At 60.6% G+C, this 23416-nt stretch overlaps 2 protein-coding genes across 2 annotated transcripts; both read left to right on the top strand.

The window, feature by feature from the left end:
* The first annotated feature begins 303 nt into the window (after positions 1 to 303).
* On the top strand, positions 304 to 8048 carry YJEFN3 (YjeF N-terminal domain containing 3). The gene is made up of 6 exons (XM_044253784.1): positions 304 to 387; positions 3836 to 3944; positions 5820 to 5930; positions 6188 to 6301; positions 6383 to 6542; positions 7840 to 8048. Exons 1-6 carry the CDS (start codon positions 329 to 331, stop codon positions 8046 to 8048), a joined length of 762 nt encoding a protein of 253 aa, XP_044109719.1. The 5' UTR covers positions 304 to 328.
* A 675-nt stretch (positions 8049 to 8723) lies between these two features.
* CILP2 (cartilage intermediate layer protein 2) lies at positions 8724 to 17668 on the top strand. The gene is made up of 8 exons (XM_044253783.1): positions 8724 to 8799; positions 9807 to 9905; positions 10888 to 11160; positions 11790 to 11945; positions 12993 to 13271; positions 14034 to 14142; positions 14346 to 14503; positions 14744 to 17668. Exons 1-8 carry the CDS (start codon positions 8736 to 8738, stop codon positions 17077 to 17079), a joined length of 3474 nt encoding a protein of 1157 aa, XP_044109718.1. The 5' UTR covers positions 8724 to 8735; the 3' UTR covers positions 17080 to 17668.
* The last annotated feature ends 5748 nt before the right edge of the window (positions 17669 to 23416 follow it).

Genomic DNA, 23416 nt, shown 5'->3' with positions numbered 1-23416 from the left:
CACATCAGTGAGTGGGGGACCTAAAGAGCAGAGCATGGGACGGAGGGGCGCCAGAGGCGAGGCCCCTTGCTCCCAGCTGGGACCCCATTTCAGGGGTCCCTGCCTGTCCAGACTTTGTTTCCCTCCATTCCCAAGGCAACTCCACTCCTAGCACGAAAGGGTTAAGTCAGCCTGCGCCTGCCAGCCAATGGCCGCGCGCAGCGCCTTCGCGGCGCCGCCTGATTGGCGGATGCACGGGGTGGGCGGGGAGGAGGCCCCGTGCCCTGGGATGCTCTTTAAAAGGCTGTGGCTGTGGCCACGGGACTCCGCGCACCAGCTCACCTTGGCCATGAGCAGCGCGGCCCGCTCGGATCCAGCGGAGGCGCCCGAGGAGCGGCGTTTCCTCAGGTCAGCCAGGGATGGGGATGCCAAATACCGTTCATGGCAGGGATGCAGCCTGGAGCCAGGGGCAGCATGGGCAGGGTATGGCCGGGAGAGGGGGCTCTCACGGGCTGGATGGATCAGAGGCAAGGGCATGGCCAGGAGGCGGCCTGGGGGTTTCCAAGGCCCACCCCTTTTGCTGGAGAGAGGAAGCCTCCAGCCCACTGCTGCCAACGCCTCCTAAGCTTCGTTGCCAGGACAACTGCATCTGCCTCAGGCTCACCCCTAAGTGAATCATTCAGCAGCACCGCTAGAAGCTCTCCCATCACCCCTCAACTCATTCCAGGCCCACCGCCCCTTTCCATCCGTCCTGGGGACTCTGGAGCGCCCACTCGTCCTTCCCGAGCTGGGAAGAGCTGAGGTCTTAGCTCCTCAAACGTTCACACCTCTCCTGGTGGCCCACCTGCTACTATCTCCTGGACCAGAGAAGGAAACTGAGGCCTGGGGACGAAAACCACTGCCTGAGCCAAGGCTAGGGAGATTTTTGAACGCATGGGCCACTTATCAGTAGTTTGCTTGGATGTGGGGTCTCTAGCTGGCAGCTGCGGCTGTGTCTCTCACCTCGTCCTGACTTATGTTGTGTCCTCCTTTAAAGCCCTGTGATCTGGGACCCCAAGCAGGGCTGTGGACCTCAGTGTAAACCACTGACAGCGCATTCATCTGACATCCCATTGTCTGCCCTCCTGTGCCCACTCTCCACTCAGGCCCTCAGGGCAGATCTTGTCCAGTGACTGGCTGATATCCAGATTGAGCCTGTAGACCCAGCATGTCCTAGACAGAAGGAAGCTGGAGCTGTGATTTCACCTGGCGTGGGGGATGGCGGGGCCAGTTGTGCAGGGTCTCAAAGGCCAACTGAGGAGTGATGGGGCACTGTGGGGTGGGTAGGAGTGGAACGTGGAGAGCAAGGGAAGAGGAGACAGGTTAGAAACAATGGGTGCGTAGGTGTAGTGAGGAATTTGAATATTCTCTGAATATTAGGGAGCCAAAAGCAGGTTTGAGGCAAGTGGTGATGTGATGGCGTTTAGGTTTTCTTTTTTTTTTTTTGGCGTGGTTTTTTTTTTTTTTTTTGGCGTTTAGGTTTTTAAAGCCCCCGTGGCTCTTGTATTGAGGAGTTTGGGGGCTGGGAGATTTCTGTAGGCAGCCAGGTGAGCATTGGTGGTGGGCTGATGGGCAGAGGCCTGAAGATGGAGAAGCAGATGGAGCCAAGAGAGCAGGGAGGGTCTGCCATGGGCAACCTGGCCCCAGGGCTTCACCTCCAAAAGAGCTCACTCCTGGAAGCATTTTGGGAGAATAGGCCCAGTTCCTTTGAAAGCAAGTCACTTTCTTTGTACTCTTGGGGAAATCCTTACAGTTCCTTTCATCGGGGGACTGACATCAGGAGAATGAAGAGGCACTTCATAACCAAGCCCCCACCTCTGGCCAGTCCCACAGTGGCCTTGCCCTGTCCCCCTCCCCAGACCTGCCCTAATTCCCACTCACACCCCACCCAGGGCTGCCAGCGTCCCCACCCCCAGGCTCCTCGCCTGGACCATTCTCCCCATTATCACTCTAATGACCAGTTAGGCAGGAAGATAATGTTCCAAGTGGTGGCCTGAGGCCAAAGCTCCGGGACAGAGGAAGAAGAGGAATGGGTAGTGCTCCCACCATTCTCATCTTCCCCTCACCTTCCCGTGGGGACAGCAGGCAGAGCTGTCACGCATGAAGGTGGAGGAATGAGCCACATTTCCAAACACACCTTCTCCAATGTTCTTTCCTGGGAGCTGGGCCAGCCTGCTCTTCATCTGACCCACCATCCTTTCCCCCAACTGGTCCTCCAACCTTATCTGAAGTCAGGTGGGGCTGAATCTGGCTCTGGTGGGCTGGGGTGACTCAGGGCTTGTGTCCTTCCTATCCTAAGCCTCAGTCCCCCCCAATGTGCACGGGACCCCGAAGTGTTTTTCTGACCCAGTTTCTTAGTTTCCCTTGCTTGGCTTCAGCCACTCTGGCCTCACTTCTGTCCCATCTGCCAAGCTCATTCCCACTACAGGGCCTTAGCCCTCACTGTTCTTGCATGTGAGTTATCTCCCATAGTGCTCCAGGCCACCTCCTCCAGGAAGCCCACCCCGAGTCCGCCTCCTTCAGCAGTCTTCATTCCTTACCTATGCCCTTCCCACTGCCTGGCCTGATCAGGCTGCAAAATTGGCGGGAATGTTGTGGTCTCCTGCTCACAGAATTGAAGGAACCTAAAGATTCATCCCAAGAAACCTCTGCTATCTGTAGGTCTGCCTCTGCTTCTTTGCTCAGCACCTTGTATGGCTCTAGAAACACACCAAGGGTAGAAGTGTGCTTTCTCACTTGCTTCCTGCAGGACCTGGGCAAGCCACTTGGCTTCTCTGAGTGGCTGAATATTTTCCAGGCCTATTACTGCTGCTGCTGCTGCTGCTACTACTAGGGCCTGCTGGGCTAGGGGTATGTGCTCTTCCCCAGCAGGAAAGAGTCCCGCTATGGGAAGCTGGCATCAGGCCATAAACCCTGCCCAGCTCTCCCAACCCCTGATTCTGAAGTGAGGACCATTTCCACTCTTCAATGCCAGGTCTCTCTGCAGCTCTCTCTGCAGCCACTAAGCCCATGCCCTTTGGAAGGCCCCTAAGCCAGGGCCAGCTTGGTCCTTGCTCTTGAAGAGTCCAACACTTGGCTGTCATTATCTTAAAATTCTTAAGTAATGGGACCCGTGTTTGCATTTTGAAATGGGCCTTGAAAATTATCTAGCTTACCTGGTCTTCACTTTCGCCAAAGAGAAAGCAAAATTCAGATGTGACAGATCCCAGTCACTTAGGGAGTTGATGGCAGACCTTCACCTCCAATGAGGAAGCCCCATCTCTCTAGCCACAATTATTGAAGGGTCACCAATAGGTCTGATAGCTGGGGGCTCCCCATCCCCCCTCCCTAAGTGAGCCATCTAACTCCACCTCCCTCAGGCACCTCGTCCCCCAGCCCAGTCGGCCCCCTCCAGTATTCTGGAGTTTGCTTAGTGTTTTCCCCTGCATGAAACTCGTCCATCACCCTCATCAGCCTCTCCCTCCGCATTCCTCCTCCTGGGTTCTTCCCGCGGCGGGTGGGGGCGGGGGAGGAAGGGTGGGGAATGGACGCGGGCGGGGGGCGCATCTGGGCGGAGCTCCACTCTCCCGCTTTGGGGCTGTGGAACATGCGCCACCACGCGATCCTCGACCACCAGAGGGCGCCCGTACCTAGGGCTTCGGCTTAAACCTCCCGCGGATCCACTCTACTGCATGCACGTCTAATGGGGAAACTGAGGTTGGAGGTGGCGCTAGGCCCTGGTTGGGAACGTTGGTGGAACGTTACTGGTTCCATCCGAGCCTCTCTAAGTCTTTCTATCTCTGTGTCTTTGAGCGTCTCTCCTCACTCTGTCCCCCAGCACTGCGGAGGCGGCCGCCCTGGAGCGCGAGTTACTGGAGGATTACCGCTTTGGGCGGCAGCAGCTGGTGGAGTTGTGTGGCCATGCTAGTGCGGTGGCTGTGACCAAGGTATCTGACCCCTGATCCTTGACCTTGACCCCATCCAGATGGCCAGCTTCCCCTAGAGCCGAGGCCTAGCTAGCTGCATGACCTGGGTGGCCAGAATGGTTCGGGAAGCCCCTTTTTGTGTGGAGCTTCTCCAGGCCATCACTTAGATGGGGAAACTGAGGCCTGGAGAGACTCATTGCTGGTCTAGAAGGCAGGGGCCCAAGACCCCAGTGTCAGTGAGGGTCAGGGCAGAGATAGGAGTCCCCAGAGTCTCGGAGGCTGAGGCTGCAGCAGGATGCTCCTGGGTCCCTTCGTGCCCACCCGCCTCTGCCATCTCCTGAATCTCAGTAAGGGACACATCGATTCCTGCAGGCGGAGTGCTTCCAAATAACCCCACGCTGCAGATGGGGAAACTGAGGTCCAGATGCAGGGAGTGGCCTGCAGAGGGTAGGTCCCAAGGGGTAAGTAAGCAGAGCTGTCTGGATCTGGGGCAAGTCCCAGTTTCTAGGTCCCTCCAAAGGACACGACAGTAATAAGTGATGACGACGCTGCCTTCCAGTGCTTTTGGCCACGGGTGTCAAACCGCGGTCCTGTTTCCTCCAAAACAAGCGAAATAAACTGACACCAGTTAATAAACCCAAATGCCTTAGAGAAGTGCCCGGTGTGTCGGGGCTCCAGTACGTAGCCTTCCTCTTCCTCTGGGTCTTCCTCCCCTTCTGGTCACCACTGCTGACTTTGGTTAAACCCAATTTCTTTAGGTAGACTCAGGTTTTCGGTTTTTGTTTTTGTTTTTAAACATTACTTTTTCCAAATGAAACCTATCCTGGGCAAAGCTCCCGCAGGAGAAGGAAATGATGACAATCAAAGCCCCACCAGTAAACCCAGCGGGGTAAACTCTTGCCTGGTCCTTGCCGACCGAACGGTCGTTTGGTTTTGCCCTGAAAGCCCCAAGTCTGTCTAGAAGGCCCTCTGTCCCAGCCAGCCCAGACATTGCCGCCCTCCCCTGGCCTCTGGTCTCGGGCTCTGGGCCTGGCATGGTGGGGTCACAGCACCCTCGGGGTGGGTCAGGACCTCGCTGAGACCTTGGGGAGGAGAAAAAAAAAAAAAAGTGTACCTAGCCCTTTGTGTAGCTGGAGGTTAGAGTACGGCCAGGCCCCGGGGGCCCCTGTCTCAGAGAGGCCCCATGAGCCTGTCAGTGCCATGGTCATTCCTGTCTGATAGAGGCCAAAGGAGCCTGGGAGAGGACAGGGGGCTAAGGCCATGCAGAGAGTCAGGGCAGGGCTGAGACCGGAACACCGGAACACCGGTGCTCCGAACTCTTGCGTTAAAGAGACGGAGGCACAGGCCCACAGAGACGCAGAGAGTCTGGGAGATAGAGACAAAGAGACACAGAGACGCAGGCACCAAAAGACTACGGAGAGACAGATGGGAAAAATAGACACAGTCAGAGATACAGAGAAAGGTGACGTGACAGCAGAGGCAGATGGAGAGAGACAGGGCATCTTGGGTTGGAAAAGTAACCCCCCCTTCCCCCCCAGCTTTGGGGCCTCCGGGAGGGGCTGAGGCCTGGAAACGTGGGCGGGGGAGGGGCAGCCACTGCGGTGGAAAAAGGTGGAAGAATGTCTGCAACTCAGGCCGAGGATAAACAAACCGCACTCTGGGCGCCGGGTGGTGGCAGAAGGCACGTTTTCCTGCTCCAGCTTGGCAGAGCCTGAAGCAGGGACTCTGCATCTCCAAGGAGGAGCCCGAGGCCTCCAGAGGCCATGCCCTTTGCCCACAGTGCCTCTTCTCTAGGCCCATACCCCTCACTTCCGCTACTCCAGGCCTCAGTTTCCCCACCGAAACAAGGAGGAATTCCAGACATCATGCCTTTGCCTTTGCTGTGCCCCCTGCCAGGTGTTCCCCTTGCCTACTCTCTCCCGGAAGCAGAGGACAGTGCTGGTCGTGTGTGGCCCGGAGCAGAACGGGGCGGTGGGGCTGGTCTGTGCGCGGCACCTGCGGATGTTTGTGAGTAGCTAGGACCCCCTCGGTCTCCCAGGGTCACCCCCTCAACCCTGTCCTGGCAGAAATTACTTCCTTCTCTTGACAGTGTCTCTGGGGGACACTGAGGCTGGAGAGGTGACAGAATAAGCCCAGTGCTTGCCCCAGGCAGGGTCTTCTGCCTGGTATCCAGGTCTGGGGGCTAAGGCCCAGCAGGAAGCCTGGAAGGGCCCCCAGCGCTGACTCCTTTCTGTGGCCCCCACGCCCCACCCCCGCCAAACCAGGAGTACGAACCGACCATCTTCTACCCTACACGGTCACTGGATGGGCTGCACCAGGACCTGACCACTCAGTGTGAGAAGATGGACATCCCCTTTCTGTCCTATTTGCCCACGGAGGTCAGCGCTTGGTGGCAAATGATGGGGGGAAGGAGGGGATGGTGCCCAAAGGCTGCCCCCTAACCCTGCCTGCTCTCTCAGGTCCAGCTCATCAACGATGCCTACGGGCTGGTGGTGGACGCCGTGCTGGGCCCTGGCGTGCAGCCAGGAGAGATCGGGGGCCCCTGCACGCGGGCGCTGGCCACACTCAAGCTGCTGTCCATCCCCCTTGTGAGCCTGGACATTCCCTCAGGCATGCCAGGCAGGAAGGGGGGGGTCTGTGGGGGGCTTGGGTGGGGGCCCTCTGCACCCCAGCTTCTGGTGGCCCCAGCCTGTCTCTGAGCCTCAGTTTCCCTTGCATGGATGGCACCTGCACTCTGGGTGAGGGTCACGCCCATCCCTCAGATAGGGAAGACTGAGGCTGCTGCCCAGGTGATCCCCTGGCCCATCCCCCCCCACCCAGCCCAGCATGCCCACTGCCCACCCTGGCCCAGTTGCCTGGGCAGACGTGAGCTCACTCGGCAAAGGCCTCGCCCATCTTGGCCGCCGCCCCACGCCTGTTGGAGCCATTAGGCGACGGGCAGACGGAACAAACAGTTGCTGGCCAGCCGGACCCTCCATGGGGCTGGCCACACTCAGGGGATGTCCCCCAGCTTGCAAGACCTCAGGGCCATCCCATCAAGGTGCCACCGAGTGGGGGCTTAGCTACAAAGAGATGGGCTGTCTGGTCTGAGGGTGGAGACAGGGTCACAGAAGGAAGAATTCAAGTCAGAGGGAGGAGGCTTTTAGTTAGTGGCTCCAGACTCTGATCACAAGCAGAGCAGAAGGCAAGGCTCCTGGTCTGAAGGAAGAGGCTCATCTGAGAGGCAGTAGAGGCTGGGGCACAGTGAAGGCGGAGGTGGGGTCCTGTCAAAAGGCAAGAGCTAGTCTGAGGGCGAAGACAGAGATGTCAGAGGGAAGAGTCTCTAATCAAAAGGATGATGAACACTCGGGCCACATTCTGTCGGAGACAAGGACCAGGAGTAAGGGGACAGATCTTACAGGGGAGGCCTGCCTAAGGATGGAGGCAAGTCTGTCCTCTGCCTGGAGAATGGGGATCTGTTAGAGGGGGAAGGCTGGCTAGGAAGCCCCAAAGAGCCTCTAGTCTAAGTGGGGAAGCTCAAGACTGATAGGGGGTAATGGGGACAGATGCGGGGTCAGAAGGCAGAGGCATGGGTCTGACCGGGAAAGGGCGGCAAGTGGAAGTGATGGACTCTAAAGGCAGAGGCTGAGTCAGATAGAGAAGAAAAAATTAGTAGCATGAGGGGAGCAAGGGCAGAAAAGTGTGAGGGCAGACGGTCTGGTCAGAGGAGGAGGGAAACATCTCCAAGGAGAGGGAGACCTTGGTCTGAGGGCGGAGGTCCAGTTCTGTGGGGAGGCAGGTCTGAGCAAGACGCACGTGTCAGAGAGCAGAGGCTGGGTCTGCTGGGGAAGGAGAAGTGGGTGGTGAGCGGGCGAGTCCCAAGGCAAGCAGCCCTCCCAGCGCCCGATTCCCTCCCCTCCCGCCCGTCTTCCCTCAGGCTGGGACGCGGAGACCGGCGGCGGCGACGGCGAGGATGGGCTCCGGCCCGACGTGCTGGTATCGCTCGCCGCGCCCAAGCCCTGCGCCGGCCGCTTCTCCGGCCGCCACCACTTCGTGGCCGGCAGGTTCGTGCCCGACGACGTGCGCCGAAAGTTCGCTCTGCGCCTGCCGGGATACACTGGCACCGACTGCGTCGCGGCGCTGTGACCGCGCCCGCACCCTGGCGGCTGGGAGCCGCGCCAATAAACAGACTCCCACCACCACCTCGCCTCCTCCTCCTCTGTGCGCCGGGTTCGCCGCCCGGGGTGGGGGGCAGCCTCGGGAAGGGAACTGCCCCCGTCCCGCAGAGCGCAGGCCGGAGGGCGGAGGGGCGTCGTCGAGGGGGACTTCCCCGTAAGCCAGAAGAGTAGAGAGTAGATTCAGGGTGGGACTTCCAGCCCGCTCGGGGTGGCCTAAAGCCAACGGGGTTGACGTTAGACCCGATGGAGGATTTCTCGCCGCCTAAAGGGCTGCCTAAAGCCTGAGTGTTTGGGCAGCTTCAGGCTCGAGTCCAGGAGAGGCACGTCCCACAGGCAGCTTGGGACCCAAGGTGGAGAATGGAGTGGGTTGAGGGAGGGACTTCCAGCTGGCGACGGGGGGCGGGGGGAATGCAGGCCAGCCTGAGGGCGGAGGCACAGCCGGGCGCACCGAAGGGGGCGACCCGGAGAGGTTGCTAGCGCACCGAAGTCACCCAGGGCCAGGGAGCTTGGCTCGGGCGGGGCGGGGCCTGGACGGGGCGTGGCCTGCGGTCCCCTCCCGCCCCCACCTTCAGCCCCAGTGGCCGCCCGACCCGCGGGAGTCAGATCCGCGCGCGCCGCGGAGCCCGGACCCTCCCTCGGACGCTCGGACCCCGCCATGGCATCACTGCCGCCACTACTCTGCCTCTTTGTCGCCGCCGCGCACCTGGCGGGGGCTCGAGGTGAGGCGCCCCCTGACCCTAGCCCAGACCCCTAGGCGCCCTGGCAGCCCGCCTGGCTTGCAGCCGCTTCCGGAGAGAGAACCGGGGGATCCGCTCGCATCCGCAGGCCGGGGTCCCCCTGGAGTGAGGGGGCATCGGGGAGATGGTCCCTTGGGGAGGGAAGGAAACCTCTCTGTTTTCCCTCCTCAAAGAAAAGTAGGGGCACTTGGAATATGGATATGAACCTTAGGTTCCCCTGGGGTCCCCAGGGACCCCAGGGGGCCTGTCTCAGCCCTAGCATTCGGATTCTGAAGCACCCGATACTGGCCCAGGATTAAGGGGCCTGAGCCATCCCCTCTCACATAACTCCTCTCCTCCTACACACACACACACACACACACACACACACACACACCATTCAGAAAAACTCCCATCTCTGGAACACCCAGTGGAGAGGGCACTGGATCCATTTCTCAGATGAGGAGACTGAGACACAGACATGGAAAGGACTTGTCTGAGGTCATCGTCCAGCCGGGCTATCTTAGATAACTCAAGGTCAGAGACGCCAGGTTGGATTCCAAAGACTTCCCAATGCCAGCTGGGGCCCCAAGTGAAGGGATGGAAGCTACATGGAAGGAGGGATTTCCAGCCAGCAAATGGATGAAGGGGAATGCAGAGTCCACACCAACTGAGCTCACAGCCACCGAGCACACTCAGGGAGAACTGGGTCTGGGGAGCAGAGCAAATGCACAGATTTCCCCAGTCCATGGCATCTGGGCCAGGGCAGAGATAGGGATGGGGCTGCAGAAGATTGGGGGTAGGGGTCACAGGGAGGCTTCGCTTGGAAGGGGAGGGGGAGGTCCTGCATTCCTTGGGGTCAGCCAGAGTTAGCTTCTGGCTTCTCGGAGCCTCAGTTTTCTTCCCTGTGAAATGGGGATGATCATGAGAGCACCTTGCACAGGAGCAGCTCACAAAAGTCTCCATCAGCATGCTTCCTTCCCCCCTCACACTCCTCACCCTATCCACAGTCACCAGCCCCCCTGAGGAGCCCACAGAAACTGCCTGGGGCTTTGAAGGTCCATCATTGCGCCCTGGACAGTCCTCACCAGCCCTGGAGGACTGGGAAGGTGAGTCATCCTGGGTCCAAGTCCTGACTCTGCTGTGGACTTACTGTGCGAGCTCTGGCTGGTGGGGTCATGTGAGGACAGGACACAAGAGGTAGAAGGGCCCCGTACCATCCTGGTCCCCGGACATGGTGGTCCCTGGCATAGGTGTCCGGAGAGGTCTACATTTTAGAAGCAGAGGGGTGAGAGTTCAGGCTGTTTGTCAAGGAGGAAACCAATGGAGGGTGTGTGTGTGTGGGGGGTGCCTCCTCCCCCCTACTGGAAGCAGCATGCAGGATGCTTCCAGTGGATTCCAGACCTCTAGTTCTGGAACCTGGGTCTCTAGTTTCCTAGCGGGGAAATTCACTCTCAATTCAGGGAGTGAGCACCCCCTAGTGGTGGTGGTGGTGGGGTTTGATAGAAGCGGAATCTGAGCTCTGGGAGGCCAGGCCCTTCCCACCTGTGGCTTCTGTGAAACAGAGGTTGCCTGGTGGGTTTCCCCGGCCGTGAGCAAGGGCCCAGTTGTTTCTAACCTGGAGTGGCCAGGCGATGAAAAGCTACAGCTAGGGCTGGTCTCAGGCCCAACTCCTCCTGCTGCCCTTGTACCTCCTCACACCTCAGGGGTCCTGAATTCTGAGATGGGGGCAGGCTCAATTCTAAGGTTGGGGACTGGCGAGACAGTGGCAAGATGTCAGCCTGCACTGACAGGCAAGCTCAAGAATTGGGCAGCAGAAGTGGGGCTGGTGCTAGGGGAGGCCAAACCCCCACTCCCCCCGCCTCCGGGATCCCTTTATAACTCCTTCTGCCCGAGTGCCCTGGATCTGGGCGGGGTCATGGGCGGGCTGCGTCAGCCCGTGCGCATTGGATGTGGGGTGACCATTTTAGACAGCAGGGTAAGGCCCTTACCTCGGAGATCAGGGTGGGTAGGCAGCTTCCGGGGCCCCTGCATGCACTGATGGGGCCCGACAGGCTGCGGCCCGGGTCCCAGCGCATGCGGTTCCCGCAGAGGCCAGCGAGTGGACGTCCTGGTTCAACGTGGACCACCCCGGCGGCGATGGCGACTTCGAGAGCCTGGCTGCCATCCGCTTCTATTACGGACCAGCGCGCGTGTGCCCACGGCCGCTGGCGCTAGAGGCGCGCACCACGGACTGGGCCCTGCCATCCACTGTAGGCGAGCGTGTGCACTTGAACCCCACGCGAGGTTTTTGGTGCCTCAACCGCGAGCAGCCCCGCGGCCGCCGCTGCTCCAACTACCATGTGCGCTTCCGCTGCCCTCTCGGTGAGGGCGGGGTCTGGGGACGCGGCCTGCGAGGGAATGGGCGGGGCTAGGGAGAGGGCAGGCTCGCGATCAGTCATGCTGAGGAGAGATTGGCCGGGATAGATCATAGGTGGGTGGAGCCTGAATGGATGGTACTGGAGGAAGGGGCAGGGGTGTGTGTGGGGGGGTGGGCGTGGTTAGGAAGAGGCCTCTGGAGCCGGCAAAATCAGATAGGGGCGGGACTTTCGAAGGGAGGGGCTGCCAATAGGGGCCCAGGTGGGGCACAGGAGGGAGCCCCCAGGAGCCCATCTCCCTCCTGCTGCCCTCATTGGTCATCTGTCCCTCCGTTCTGTAGGGGCGTGTTTTGACCCCAACTATGTGAGGGATGCAGGGAGAACAGCAGGGCTAACTTCGGGGAGCTCATCTGGGCTGGGGTTGGGGGAAGTGGGGCGGTGCCTCAACTGCGCCTTCAACAGGTGCGCCTGGGGAACAACTGATGGGGGCAGTGGGCAGGGCCTCTGCTGGGGTATACCCACCCTCGGATAAACATGGTGGGGGCACCCTCCGGTCCCACATTGCTACCAGATTTCCAAAGAGGCGCAGTCCCTGGGGTGGGCGGCCGCCTCACCTTCCCGCCTCTCCGCCCGCAGAGGCCACGTGGGGCGCGTGGGGCCCGTGGGGTCCCTGTTCAGGGAGCTGCGGGCCAGGGCGTCGCTTGCGCCGCCGTCGCTGCCCAAGCCCGGCTGGGGATGCGTGTCCGGGGCGTCCCGTGGAGGCTCAGAAGTGTGTAAGGCCTACATGTCCAGGTAGGAGGGATGGGGCCTGGAAGAAAGTGTTGAGTTAGAGGCGGGGGCGGGATGCGGCCAGTTTTGAAGGGTACTTGGGGCGCAGAGGCAGGTTGGGATGGAAACTGATGGGGCAGAGGGGTGGAAGGAAAGAGGTGGGTCCTGGAGGGCCAGAACTTGGACCACATGGTGACTGGCCCTTCTTTCCCTTCTGGGGCCCCGAGGAGCATTGGTGAATGTGTACATCTGGATAGGTGGACGCCTTGAGGGTCGCGTCCAGGCGTGTGTGGATCCAGTGGGCATTACCTTGGGTGCACCACTGAGTGTCTCTGTATGGCCTCATGGACGCGGACACACACAGAAGCTGGCTTACGGATTCGGGGTACACACACGTAGCATTCACAGCCCCCACCAGCCCCGACGCCCACGCGGACACGCGCTCACACCCTGGCAGACACCATGCCCAAGCCCTCCCAGGGCCAGACACCAGACTAGCCAGGAGGCGACTGGAAATTCCGATCCGCCTGGGCTCCACAAACACGGTCTGGAGACTGCACCCGCAGAGCCCATGGCAGGGTGGGGGAGCACGGTGGCCAATGGGGTAGTGGGGTCCCCACCCTACCCCGCCTGGCTCTGCCCTCCTGACGCCTCTGCCCTGAAGTTTCCAGCGGAATTTTCCATTTTATGGAGAAACCGCAGGATTGGGAGGGGAGGGAGATGTTCTGAGCCCAAGACCCAACCCCTAAACGGGCCCCCAGCCCCTGCTAGACATTTTCTTTCCTGCTGGAAGGAGCCTCTCTGTCTTGTGAGAGTCACCTCTCCTGTCCCCTCCTCCAGGGCATTTTCCCTATCCCTCAGACCACAGGTCCCTCCCTCTGCCCCAGTTCTGACTACTCAACCACATATCCCCACTCACACTAAGGGTTGTTCCAAGAAGGGCCATGCTGAGGCCTCTGAGGGGCACAAAGGGGGGTATCTTGGCATCTTCGCTGAGTGACTGAGTGGAAGGCCTGCCCCAGGAGGGATTGAAGAGGCTCCCCTGTCCCTCTGCTTCCCTGTGTCCCCCAGGATGCAGCTCCAAGACGTGCAGCTGCCCTGAGCACATCCTTCTGGGCTCGGTGGTCACCCCATCTGGGCGTCCGCTGCCAGGAGCCAGGGTCTCCCTGAGAGACTGGCCTGGCACTACGGCCATCACTGATGCCCATGGAACCTTCCGGATGCCTGGAGTCTGTGCCAGTAGCCGGGCCAACGTCAGTGCCCAGATGGATGGCTTCTCTGCAGGCCTGGGCCAGGCCCAGGCCAATGGCTCCATCTCTGCTGTGGTCACTGTTGTCCTTAATAAGTTGGGTAAGTGCCTCCTGGCAAGGAGGGTGAGGGGGTTTCTGAGAAGCTAAGAAGGAAATTCTGGATGACGCCACGTACTTTGGAGGATGCGAAGCAGCATGAGGTCACTGGGGAAGAAATAAGATGTGACATGGACATTGGAGAAGGCATAACACTAAATATGGTGTCATGGAGGGAGTGAATAAAATGTGAGACATTGAAGAAGGTACGAGGTGAGACAGGAAAGCAAATGCTTTCCTTTGCAGAGGAAAGCATTAAGATGGGGGCAGTCAGATTAGTTGGCTCAGTCAATTAAGTGACTCTTGATTTTGGCTCGGGCCATGTTCTCAGAGTCATGATATCAAACCCCGAGCTGGGCTCCATGGGGAGCGTGGAGCCTGCTTACGATGCTCTCTCTCCTCCTTCTGCCCCTCCCTGCTCATACATTCTCTTTCTCTTAAAAAAAAAAAAAAAGAAAGAAAAGAAAAAATGGGGCACTATTTTGGGGCACCTGGCTGGCTCAGTGGGCAGAGCATGTGATTCTTGATCTCAGGGTCATGAGTTCCAGCCCCTGTTGGGCACAGAGTATACTTAAAATTTTAAAAAAAAGATGGGGCTCCATTTTGAGCAGCCTTGGGATGAAATTGAATGAGGAGGTTATTGGAAGAGGCACAAGTGAAACAGGGCATCCCTGGAAGGGAAAGGATGGGGCCCTGCCATTGGGAAGGGTTATTGGGAGAAGTTGGGATGGGGCAGGGCCCTGACCTTTGCCACCTTTGCCCCCAGAGAAGCCCTACCTGGTGAAGCACCCCGAGTCCCGAGTGCGAGAGGCAGGACAGAATGTAACCTTCTGCTGCAAGGCTTCAGGCATCCCCCTGCCCAAGAAGTACTCCTGGTGAGTGCCCTGCCCCACGCCCAAGGGCCTTGCACCCAGCATTGTGGTTCCACTGGGTTTCCCCTAATAACGTGGTGCCTCGGAGACTGGGAGGTGGCTGCTCTGCAAACTTCCTGGGCTGTGTGCTGTGTGTGGGGCTGCGGACAGGTGCAGCCCCTTCCCTACACCAAGGGCCTCCATGGTATTGCCCATCTGCCACCCAGGTTCCACAACGGGACCCTGCTGGACAGGCGAGAACACAGGTATGGGGCCCATCTGGAGCTGCGGGGGCTGCGGCCAGAACAGGCAGGCACCTACCACTGCAAAGCATGGAATGACGCAGGGGCTGTGCGCTCGGGCACTGCCCGCCTCACTGTGCTTGGTGAGCACCCTTGGCCCCCCAACCTTGAGCGTGCTCTGAAACTGAACTGAGACCTAACACCAGCCAAAGTCAACCCCAAACGGAGACCCAACTTTAGGCGGCTCTCTTTCCATGCCGAATCTGATCCCAGGCCCCCACTGAACCCCTGGGTTGAGTCCTGACCCCAGTCCAGGCCCCCAAACTTCAACTCAAATGGAAACCTCCCTCTACCTCTGATCTGATTGATTTCTCACTCTGCAGCCCCGGGCCAGCCAGCCTGTAATCCCCAGCCCCGAGAGCACCTGATCAAGCTCCCAGATGACTGTGGTCAGTCTGGCAGTGGCCCCACCTACTTGGATGTGGGGCTCTGCCCCGACACCCCGTGCCCCAGCCCGGCAGGCTCCAGCCCCCGGTGTGGGGACACAGGCTCCCGCTGCTGCTCTGTTCGCCGCCTGGAGAGCAGGGAAATCCACTGCTCCAACTACATCCTCCCGGTCAAGGTGGTGGCTGAGTGTGGCTGCCAGAAATGTCTGCCCCCTCGGGGACTGGTACGGGGTCGTGTGCTGGCTTCGGACTCAGGGGAACCCCTGAGCTTCGCCCAGATCCTGCTAGGCCAGGAGCCCATAGGATTCACCTCCTACCAGGGTGACTTCACCCTGGAGGTGCCTCCCTCCACACAGCGGCTGGTGGTAACTTTCGTGGACCCCAGTGGGGAGTTCATGGACACTGTCAGAGTCCTGCCTTTCGACCCTCGAGGGGGCGGCGTGTACCATGACGTCAAGGCCATGCGGAAGAAAGCCCCCGTCATCTTAGATGCCAGCGAAAGCAACACAATCCCTCTTGGGGAGCTGGAAGACGAGGCCCCACTGGGCGAGCTGGTCCTTCCCGCGGGAGCCTTCCGCAGAGCCGATGGCGAGCCCTACACGGGGGCTGTGGAGGCCCGGGTGACGTTCGTGGACCCCCGAGATCTCACGTCGGCGGCCGCCGCCCCCAGTGACCTGCGCTTTGCAGACAGTGACGGTGAGCTGGCCCCGCTGCGCACCTATGGCATGTTCTCGGTGGACCTCCGCGCCGCCGGCTCCGCGGAGCAGCTGCAGGCGGGGCCCGTGGCGGTGCGCGTGAACGCCGGCCAGATCCGCATGGCGGGCCACGCGGAGGCCCTCAAGCTGTGGTCGCTGAACCCTGACACAGGCCTGTGGGAGGAGGAGAGCGGCTTCCAGCGGGAGGGGTCGGCAGCCCCTCGGGTCCGCCGGGAGGAGCGGGTCTTCCTGGTGGGCAACGTGGAGATCCGCGAGCGGCGTCTGTTCAACCTGGACGTCCCCGAGCGCCGCCGCTGCTTCGTGAAGGTGCGCGCCTACGCCAACGACAAGTTCACCCCCAGCGAGCAGGTGGAGGGCGTGGTGGTCACGCTGGTCAACCTGGAGCCCGCCCCTGGCTACTCGGCCAACCCCCGCGCCTGGGGCCGCTTCGACAGCGCGGTCACCGGCCCCAACGGCGCCTGCCTCCCCGCCTTCTGCGACGCCGACCGGCCGGACGCCTACACGGCGCTGGTCACGGCCACGCTGGGCGGGGAGGAGCTGGAGCCCGCCCCCTCCCGGCCCCGCCCGCTCGCGGCCACCGTGGGCGTGGCCCAGCCCTACCTGGACAGGCTGGGGTACAGGCGCACGGACCACGACGACCCGGCGCTCAAACGCAACGGCTTCCGCATCAACCTGGCGAAACCCAGGCCGGGCGACCCCGCCGAGGCCAATGGCCCAGTGTACCCGTGGCGCAGCCTGCGGGAATGCCAGGGCGCCCCGGTGACCGCTAGCCACTTCCGCTTCGCGCGCGTGGAGGCCGACAAATACGAGTACAACGTGGTCCCGTTCCGCGAGGGCGCGCCGGCCTCCTGGACTGGAGACCTCCTGGCCTGGTGGCCCAACCCCCAGGAGTTCCGGGCCTGCTTCCTCAAAGTGAAGATCCAGGGTTCCCAGGAGTACATGGTCCGGGCACACAACGCGGGGGGCAGCCACCCGCGAACCCAGGGTCAGCTCTACGGGCTCCGGGATGCCCGCAGTGTCCGAGACCCCCAGCGCCCCGGCACATCCGCCGCCTGCGTGGAGTTCAAGTGCAGCGGGATGCTTTTCGACCAGCGTCAGGTGGACAGGACGCTAGTGACCATAATGCCCCAGGGCAGCTGCCGCCGTGTGGCCGTCAACGGGCTCCTGCGGGATTACTTGGCCCGGCACCCCCCACCCGCCCCAGCTGACGACCCAGCGGCCTTCAGCATGCTGGCCCCACTGGACCCTCTGGGTCACAACTACGGTGTCTACACGGTCACCGACCAGAGCCCAAGGCTGGCCAAGGAGATCGCCATTGGCCGCTGCTTTGATGGCTCCTCTGACGGCTTCTCTCGGGAGATGAAGGCGGACGCTGGCACAGCAGTCACCTTCCAGTGTCGGGAGCCACCAGCCGGCCGGCCTAGCCTCTTCCAGAGGCTGCTGGAGGCCCCAGCAACAGCGCTTGGTGACATCCGCAGGGAGATGGGCCAGGCGGCCCGGGCACAGGCTCAAACCACAGGTCGCCTCCGTACCCGCCGGGGCAGGGCCCGGCAGTGACCTGGGCTCCCGGCCTCACTCCTCTGCCTTGCCCCGGACTCCTCTGTACCTGGGAAGTCTCAGCCCCCTTCCCCAGATGCTCCCTTCCCCCAGGTTTCTGGGCGCCCCTCTCCTCCCCTGCCCAGAATTCAGAGTCAAGACCTAGGAGTGTCCAATGGTGGAAATACCAGGCAGGGGACTGTTGCTGTGTGACACAGAATGGCATTCTTCCTGATGGCGGGAGCCAGCATCCTGGGAGACCATCAGGCATCTGACTGAGGCCTGGGGGGGATTTGCTCCCAGCTTGCAAGCTGGCTCTGATTTTATGTATGTTTTGACCTTGACTTCAGATATTTTGCCCCTTGAGATTTCCGACTGTCGCCTGAAGCGCCCTCTCCATGTTGCTGAGCTGGGTGCTATGTTGGGTCCTCTGCCCCAAGCTTTGTTCTAGGGGTTATTTATTGAAACGAAGCCCCTGGGGCTGGTCAAGGGGTTGGGGGGGGGCAGTGTCCTGGCCCAGTGAACGTCAGGCAGGAGCTTCTTGGTTCCCGGGGATGAGGGGCACAATTCTCACAGGTTTGGTGCTTGGAGACCCCCCCACCCCCAGGGGGGTTGGGGCAGGGAATCAATTAAAGATGCTTCATTTTCAACTCATGGTGTCGGTCTTGGGGCGTGAAGATGGAGACTGGGGCTGCTGGCCCCAGACCTTGGCAAGCAGACACCGGGACATGAGTGTGCGAGCTGCTCAGAGGACTTGGCGAGGTCCCAGATGGGCCTCAGGCCAGCCTGTGGGTCTTGGCTGAGGCACGCAGAAGTGTGTCTGTGACACGTGTGTGCAGAGCCGCCTCGTGGGCAGCCCGAGTCTGTGCGGCCCTGACTGCTGAACACGGTAGCAGCTGCCGCCTTGGCCTTCTCCTCTGAGCCTGGCTGTGGCCGGCGGCTCCCATCTGGCCCCACGCCCGAGGGCAGCAATGGGCAGGGAGGGGGCCCTGGCAGGGGCGCAGGCCCTCAGGCGGCAGGAACCGAGGCTGCTCTGGACTTCTCAGCCAGGGCCACGCTGCCCCGTCATCCGCCCCACCCATTGAGGCCTGGCCACGCCTTGGCCACATGGTGACCAGGCTGCCCAAGGCCACGGCCCCAGGCCCTCTCCCTCTGCAGGATTGGGCTGGAGGTGGCAGGACGCTGTGACTGGCTCTCGGTGTCCACCAGCCCTCCTGGCACCCCATGGCGCAGGCGCTGTTCTGACCACATCTCCACTTTCCAGACAGAGAAACTGAGTCCCCAAAAGGAGAGGCAAAGTGCTGCCAGCGCTCTGGGGTGAATCCTGGCAGGAATAGGGCTCCTGGATGGCCCAGCGGCTGCCCTCCAGCACACGCGTGAGACTCCCTTGGCCCCAGGAAGGCGTCAAAGCGGCTTGCTGGGGACCTGGGATGCAAGGCATTGTGCCTTGTTCATCGCCCCAGGGATGGGGTGACAGCAGGGAGTGAGGGTGCGGGGCTGTTCTCTTAACCCAGGGTATGCTCGCGCCCTCTGCATACCCATCTACCCATTTCCCCTTCTAGTGCCGGCCTGCCCGCTCCCCCACTTGCTGCCCCCACCCCTCCCGCCCACCCCACCATCTACCTGTCCAGCATTTGGAGATGTCAGCTCTGTGCCAACAGCCAGGGTCTGGAGAGGGCCTGGCCTCGGTAGGGAGATGGGCTCCCCCACAGACCCCAACACATATCTGTGGGGCCAGCACTCAGCCCACATGGTCCGCTGGCTCTTGTCCATCCCGAAACCCCTCAGACTGACCCCTCAGCCAATCTCCCCAGTCCTCATGCCTTTGTCCACGCCATCCCTTTCGTGGGAACAACCTTCCCCTGCCCAGGGGGTGCTCTTGGGAGTCCAGAGGGTGGGGGAGAATATGATGAAGCCAAGGACCTCAGCCCCAGTCTCTGAGGGTGGGCCTCAGGACTCTGCCGTCGTCGAGGTTTGGAAGGCCTTCGTTGCCCATTCCCCAGCCTCTCCCTGGATGGGCTACGATGGACAGGAGTGGAGAGATGCCCCCTCGGGAGCCAGGCGGCATGTGCATTTACCCAGAATTCACTGTGTCTATGACGCTGGCTGACAGGGAGGCCTGGCCTCAGAGGGGCACGTCCTTGGCCAAGGTGACCTGGGCTCCAAGCTTACCTGCCCCAAAACCCTGCCTCAGGCTGCCTGGTGGGGTCCCGGGGACAAGCAAGTGCCGGGGGGCTCTCCCTGCAGCGGGCGGGTAAAGCTGGCTTCCAGGCCGAGAGTGATGAGGTGTCAGGCGTCACGGCCAAATACCTTTCACGGAGACAGCGTCGAGGCTGTGGCTGCTGCCAGTCCTCGGGCGGCTGGGGTGGGGGCGGGCAGCTGGCCTCCCTTCCCTGGGGCGGGGCAGGGGTGGATGGATGTCATCTCGAAGCCCCCTCCCCAGATGCCATGGCTGGGCCAGGAGGACGAGGGGCTTCCGGAGGGAAGTGGCCCAGGGAGGACATTCCAGGTGGAGGACACGGCCAAAGCCAATGCCTGGCACAGGGCAGGGACGGCAGCCCTGGCTCCTCCCATCCCTGCTGACATTTTTTAAAAGGACAGCCCTTAACTCCAATTTCCAGATGAGGAAACTGAGTCTTCAAGACAAAGAAGCCGTCTGCCTGAGCTGACAGCCCTGTGCCTCTTGCTGCTGCCTTGTGACCCCATTTGAGTGGAGCCAGGAGTTCCAGCCCCCTCCCTCCTGGAATGCTGGCCATCCGCCTCCTGGTAAATCCATTGCTCTCCCCCCACAAACCGAGGCTGCCAGATCACACCCCCTCAGCCTGGGGAAAGTGGGGGGCATGAGGCCACCCCAGAGACCCTGGCTCCAGCCACCCCTGGGGTCAGCTCAGGGCACAAGAAGGCCCTCAAACCCGCCCACGGCATTTTAGACTTTTATAATTTTAGAACCAGGGGTTCTTAAAATTCCTAGCACTGTGAGTGGGAGAAAAATCTTGGAACAATGCTTAAAACAAGAGAGTCGTAAAACCGCAGAATCCAAGAGGAGGAAGAGAATCATGAGCACACATTAAGCACTGACTGGATGCAAGCCCTCCCTGCTGCCCCATGGCCTGACTCACTTCAAGGGTATTTAATGTGCATTTATTGTCTTGGGATTAAAATAGGCTTGTAGGGCGGGTAATTTTCACACAAACAACTCCAATTTCACAGCTGAAGGAACTTGCCCGCAGTCACAAAGCAAACAGGGACACCGTGGGCTGGGGGGGCGGGCAGGGAGGGCAATATTTCCCAGAGAAGGGGACGTAGGTGGTGGGTTTTGAAGGATGTGTAGGAGTTCACCCATAGGCAAGATAGGAAGGGCATTCTGGGCAGCTACAAATGTGTCTGTGAAGGCAGGAAGAGGGACATGGAGAGCAGAGGCAGAAGGGAAGCACGCAGGGCAATGAACGGAGCCTTGAATGCCGATTGAGAAGCTCGAGCTATCTCTAGCAGGTGATAGGGAGCCACGGAAGGTGATGGAGTGGAGGAAGGTACACAATTTCTCATAACAAAGAATCCTCTGGAGCTGGTGCGGGATTCAGTTTGTTGGAAAGTGTTTCTTTTATGGAACTGCAGTCTGCCTCTTCCCACGTGGCAGCCCTTGTGGGGTCCAAGTCCTACAGGCCGGTGCCCCCTCCCCTCCGGCTGCCTCCTATCCTGGCTGAACATTGCTGGCTCCTCCACTGAGGCCTCGTGGACCTGGCGCGGCCACCCACCACTTCCCCAGCCCCGTCTGTCTCTCTCATCAGCCCTCGGAGTTGGGTACGTCCCAGTCTCAGACCCCAAAGACTGGAGCCAGCCTGGCGGGGAGACCTGGCTTCAGGCGGCTGGGGGCGGGGAACGGTGGAAACAGAGGCAGGGTGCCCGCAGAGCAGAACGGGCCAGGTGAATTGCTGCTGTCCTGCTGCCTCACCCCTCCCAGGGCCTGGGTGCAGGGTCTAGGCAGGTCAGAGGGAGGAGAACCCAGACCGAAGGGGAGTGACAGACACCAGCATTTTGGCACGTATAGGCAAGGAAACAGAAGCTGCCCTACCCAGGGTCACAGCCGACGAGCAGCATTTGGAACCAGACTCCCGCATGATCCATTCCCAGGTCACACTGTCCCTGTCACATCCTGTCCCTGTCCTCCCCAGACACACCCTCACACACCACCAGCGATTCCTTCTTGTCACCCGTTTGGGTGATGCTGTCACTCTTGATGACAGCTCTACGTGCAGTCACCAGTGCCCCGAAACGCAGGTGGCCAGACTCGCTGGATACCCCAGGCGGGCAGGGCGCTGTCCCACCTCCAGCAGCTGCCAGGGGGGCAGCCACCCCGACCTGCAGGCCCACGCCCCAGGGTCATGGGACAGTGTGTGCGGCCAAGTGCACCTGTGCACCGTGTAGCACCAACACCCCCACCAGCTCCCTGCATCTGCCTGCACTTGGGGGCACTTTGACCCCCAGACAGCTGGACTGCCCGAGTCAGGGCCGACCATAAGCCCTCATGATCTCCCACAGTTCAGCCCCACTGAGCATCCTGGGCCACAGTCGGGCGCACATGGCACTTTCTGCTCCTTCCCGGCCCTGGGGAGGGCGCGGGCTGGGGGCTGGGAGCCCGGGGGGTGGGGGGCCTCAGAGTCCCAGCCGCTTTTCCTGGGAAGTCCTGAATCCCTTTCCTGCTGACTCAGCCCCGGGGGCCGGCTGGCCGGGCGCTGCCAAACCTCAGGTATGTCCTCGAAGGCTGCCTCAAGGCGTGGGAGGGGGGCTCCCACTCGGGACTCAGCCCTTCCCCGGGCCCCAGCCTCCCCTCTTGTCCCAGATAAAGCTGGAACTTCAATGGTGGGGCTCAAGGCATGATGCCAGCATGGTGGAGGCTGAGGCTGGCTGCTTGTACCTCCAGTTCTTTCCGGTTGAGCGTCGGTAGAGCAGTGAGTTGCAGCCAAGCCAGCCTCCCTCACAAAGGGGCCCTGCTCAGCCCACTCTCCCTGCCTCGTAGAGACGCTGATGTCTCAGGTGGTCTGGGGGCAGTCGGCGCAGCTCCTCATCCTGGGGCCCAGCACAGGGACACACACACACACACACACACACACACACAGAGCTGTGCACACAGGCTCCCATATGATGTCTACGTGTAGACTTGTGGATACAAATAGGCTCCCTTATGCGTAGACCCAGCTCCTGGACTGTTCCTCACAGAGTTCCATGGCAAAGAACGAGGCTAAGCCAGGTACAGATATCCCAGCCTGAGGGGTCAGGTGTGGCCCAAGCAGGAGGGCCAGGGGATGGGAAAACCAAAAGGAGGGCCCAGGGAAGGTTTTCTGGGGGAGAGAGCTTTGACGGGTGAATAGGAGTTTGCCAAACCAAAATCAGAGGTCCAACGGTCTTAAACCCTGGTTTTAGAGTTTCCTTTTTGTCCATGAGGATTGGAAGCAGGGAAATGACACCGTCAGACAAACCCCCGGTCTCCACCTCTTCTTCAAGATCTAGCCCATAAGCTCGGGGTGCTTATGGAAATGGCCGACTCATCTTTAGTCGGATGGGGGAGGCAGAGTCAAATCGAACCAGGAAGGGTAGAAGAGACCTCAGGTTTGTGAAGTACCTGCTCTTGGCTTGAATCCTGTTAATAACCCTTAAAGGTTTCCATTATTAGCCCCATTTTAAAGGTCAGGAAACCAAGCCTGAGAGAGAGAAGTCCTTTGCCCAGGATCCTACAGGGAGGCAAGGCAGACATACACAACCCTGGCCTCCTACCCAAAACTAGCTGCCGATCCGGCCCCAAGCTACCCCTGAAGTTTGAAGGACAGAACAGTGAGCCTCAAATGAGCCAGCTTTGCCAAGGGTCACGTGTTTGCGCACAAGCACCCCACCCCTCGAGTTTCTTCAGTAAGCTCGTCCCTATACCTTGTCATTTGGTTGCTGAGAGGCCTTAATGGGGGGCTTTCAGGCAGAGCACGTCCAACTAGACGCCCGAGGGTGCTTCTCCTCCCTTCTGGGAGGCCTGGGCCCCTGGCCTTGGCCCCCGCCTGCCGTCTGGCCCGGCCAAACACAAACACTTGGAAATGGCCGACCCAACGGAATCTAGGTTGTGGTCAGGCTGTGGCTGAAGAAGCCACTGGAAAAACACGCAGTCCACGGGGCCAGGCCCAGCTTACGTTTCACCAAGCAGGAGTGGCCTGCCCAGCGCCCAGAGCCGAGGAATGTTCATTTTCTAGCTCTTTGGAACCTGTTGTCTGAGCAAGCCAGCCGCTGGCTGGTGCCACCCTCTGTCTGATGTCAGGCTGTGACCTGCCTCCGAGAGGGTCCTTGAACAATCAAGCCTCCTGGTCCAGCTGCTGTT

The sequence above is a fragment of the Neovison vison genome, chromosome 6, assembly GCF_020171115.1.
Source record: "Neovison vison isolate M4711 chromosome 6, ASM_NN_V1, whole genome shotgun sequence".
NCBI lineage: Eukaryota > Metazoa > Chordata > Mammalia > Carnivora > Mustelidae > Neogale > Neogale vison.
Note: the sequence above shows the minus strand (reverse complement) of the source record. Positions and strands in the feature narration are given on the sequence as shown.

Excerpts from the sequence above, each read along its gene's own strand:
- YJEFN3 (XM_044253784.1), top strand. The coding sequence starts at position 329 with ATGAGCAGCGCGGCCCGCTCGGATCCAGCGGAGGCGCCCGAGGAGCGG. Across the intron at positions 6,302-6,382 it reads TGTCCTATTTGCCCACGGAG|GTCCAGCTCATCAACGATGC; the intron begins GTCAGCGCTTGG and ends CTGCTCTCTCAG. Across the intron at positions 6,543-7,839 it reads CATTCCCTCAGGCATGCCAG|GCTGGGACGCGGAGACCGGC; the intron begins GCAGGAAGGGGG and ends GTCTTCCCTCAG.
- CILP2 (XM_044253783.1), top strand. The coding sequence starts at position 8,736 with ATGGCATCACTGCCGCCACTACTCTGCCTCTTTGTCGCCGCCGCGCAC. Across the intron at positions 13,272-14,033 it reads TGTTGTCCTTAATAAGTTGG|AGAAGCCCTACCTGGTGAAG; the intron begins GTAAGTGCCTCC and ends CTTTGCCCCCAG. Across the intron at positions 14,143-14,345 it reads CTGCCCAAGAAGTACTCCTG|GTTCCACAACGGGACCCTGC; the intron begins GTGAGTGCCCTG and ends TCTGCCACCCAG.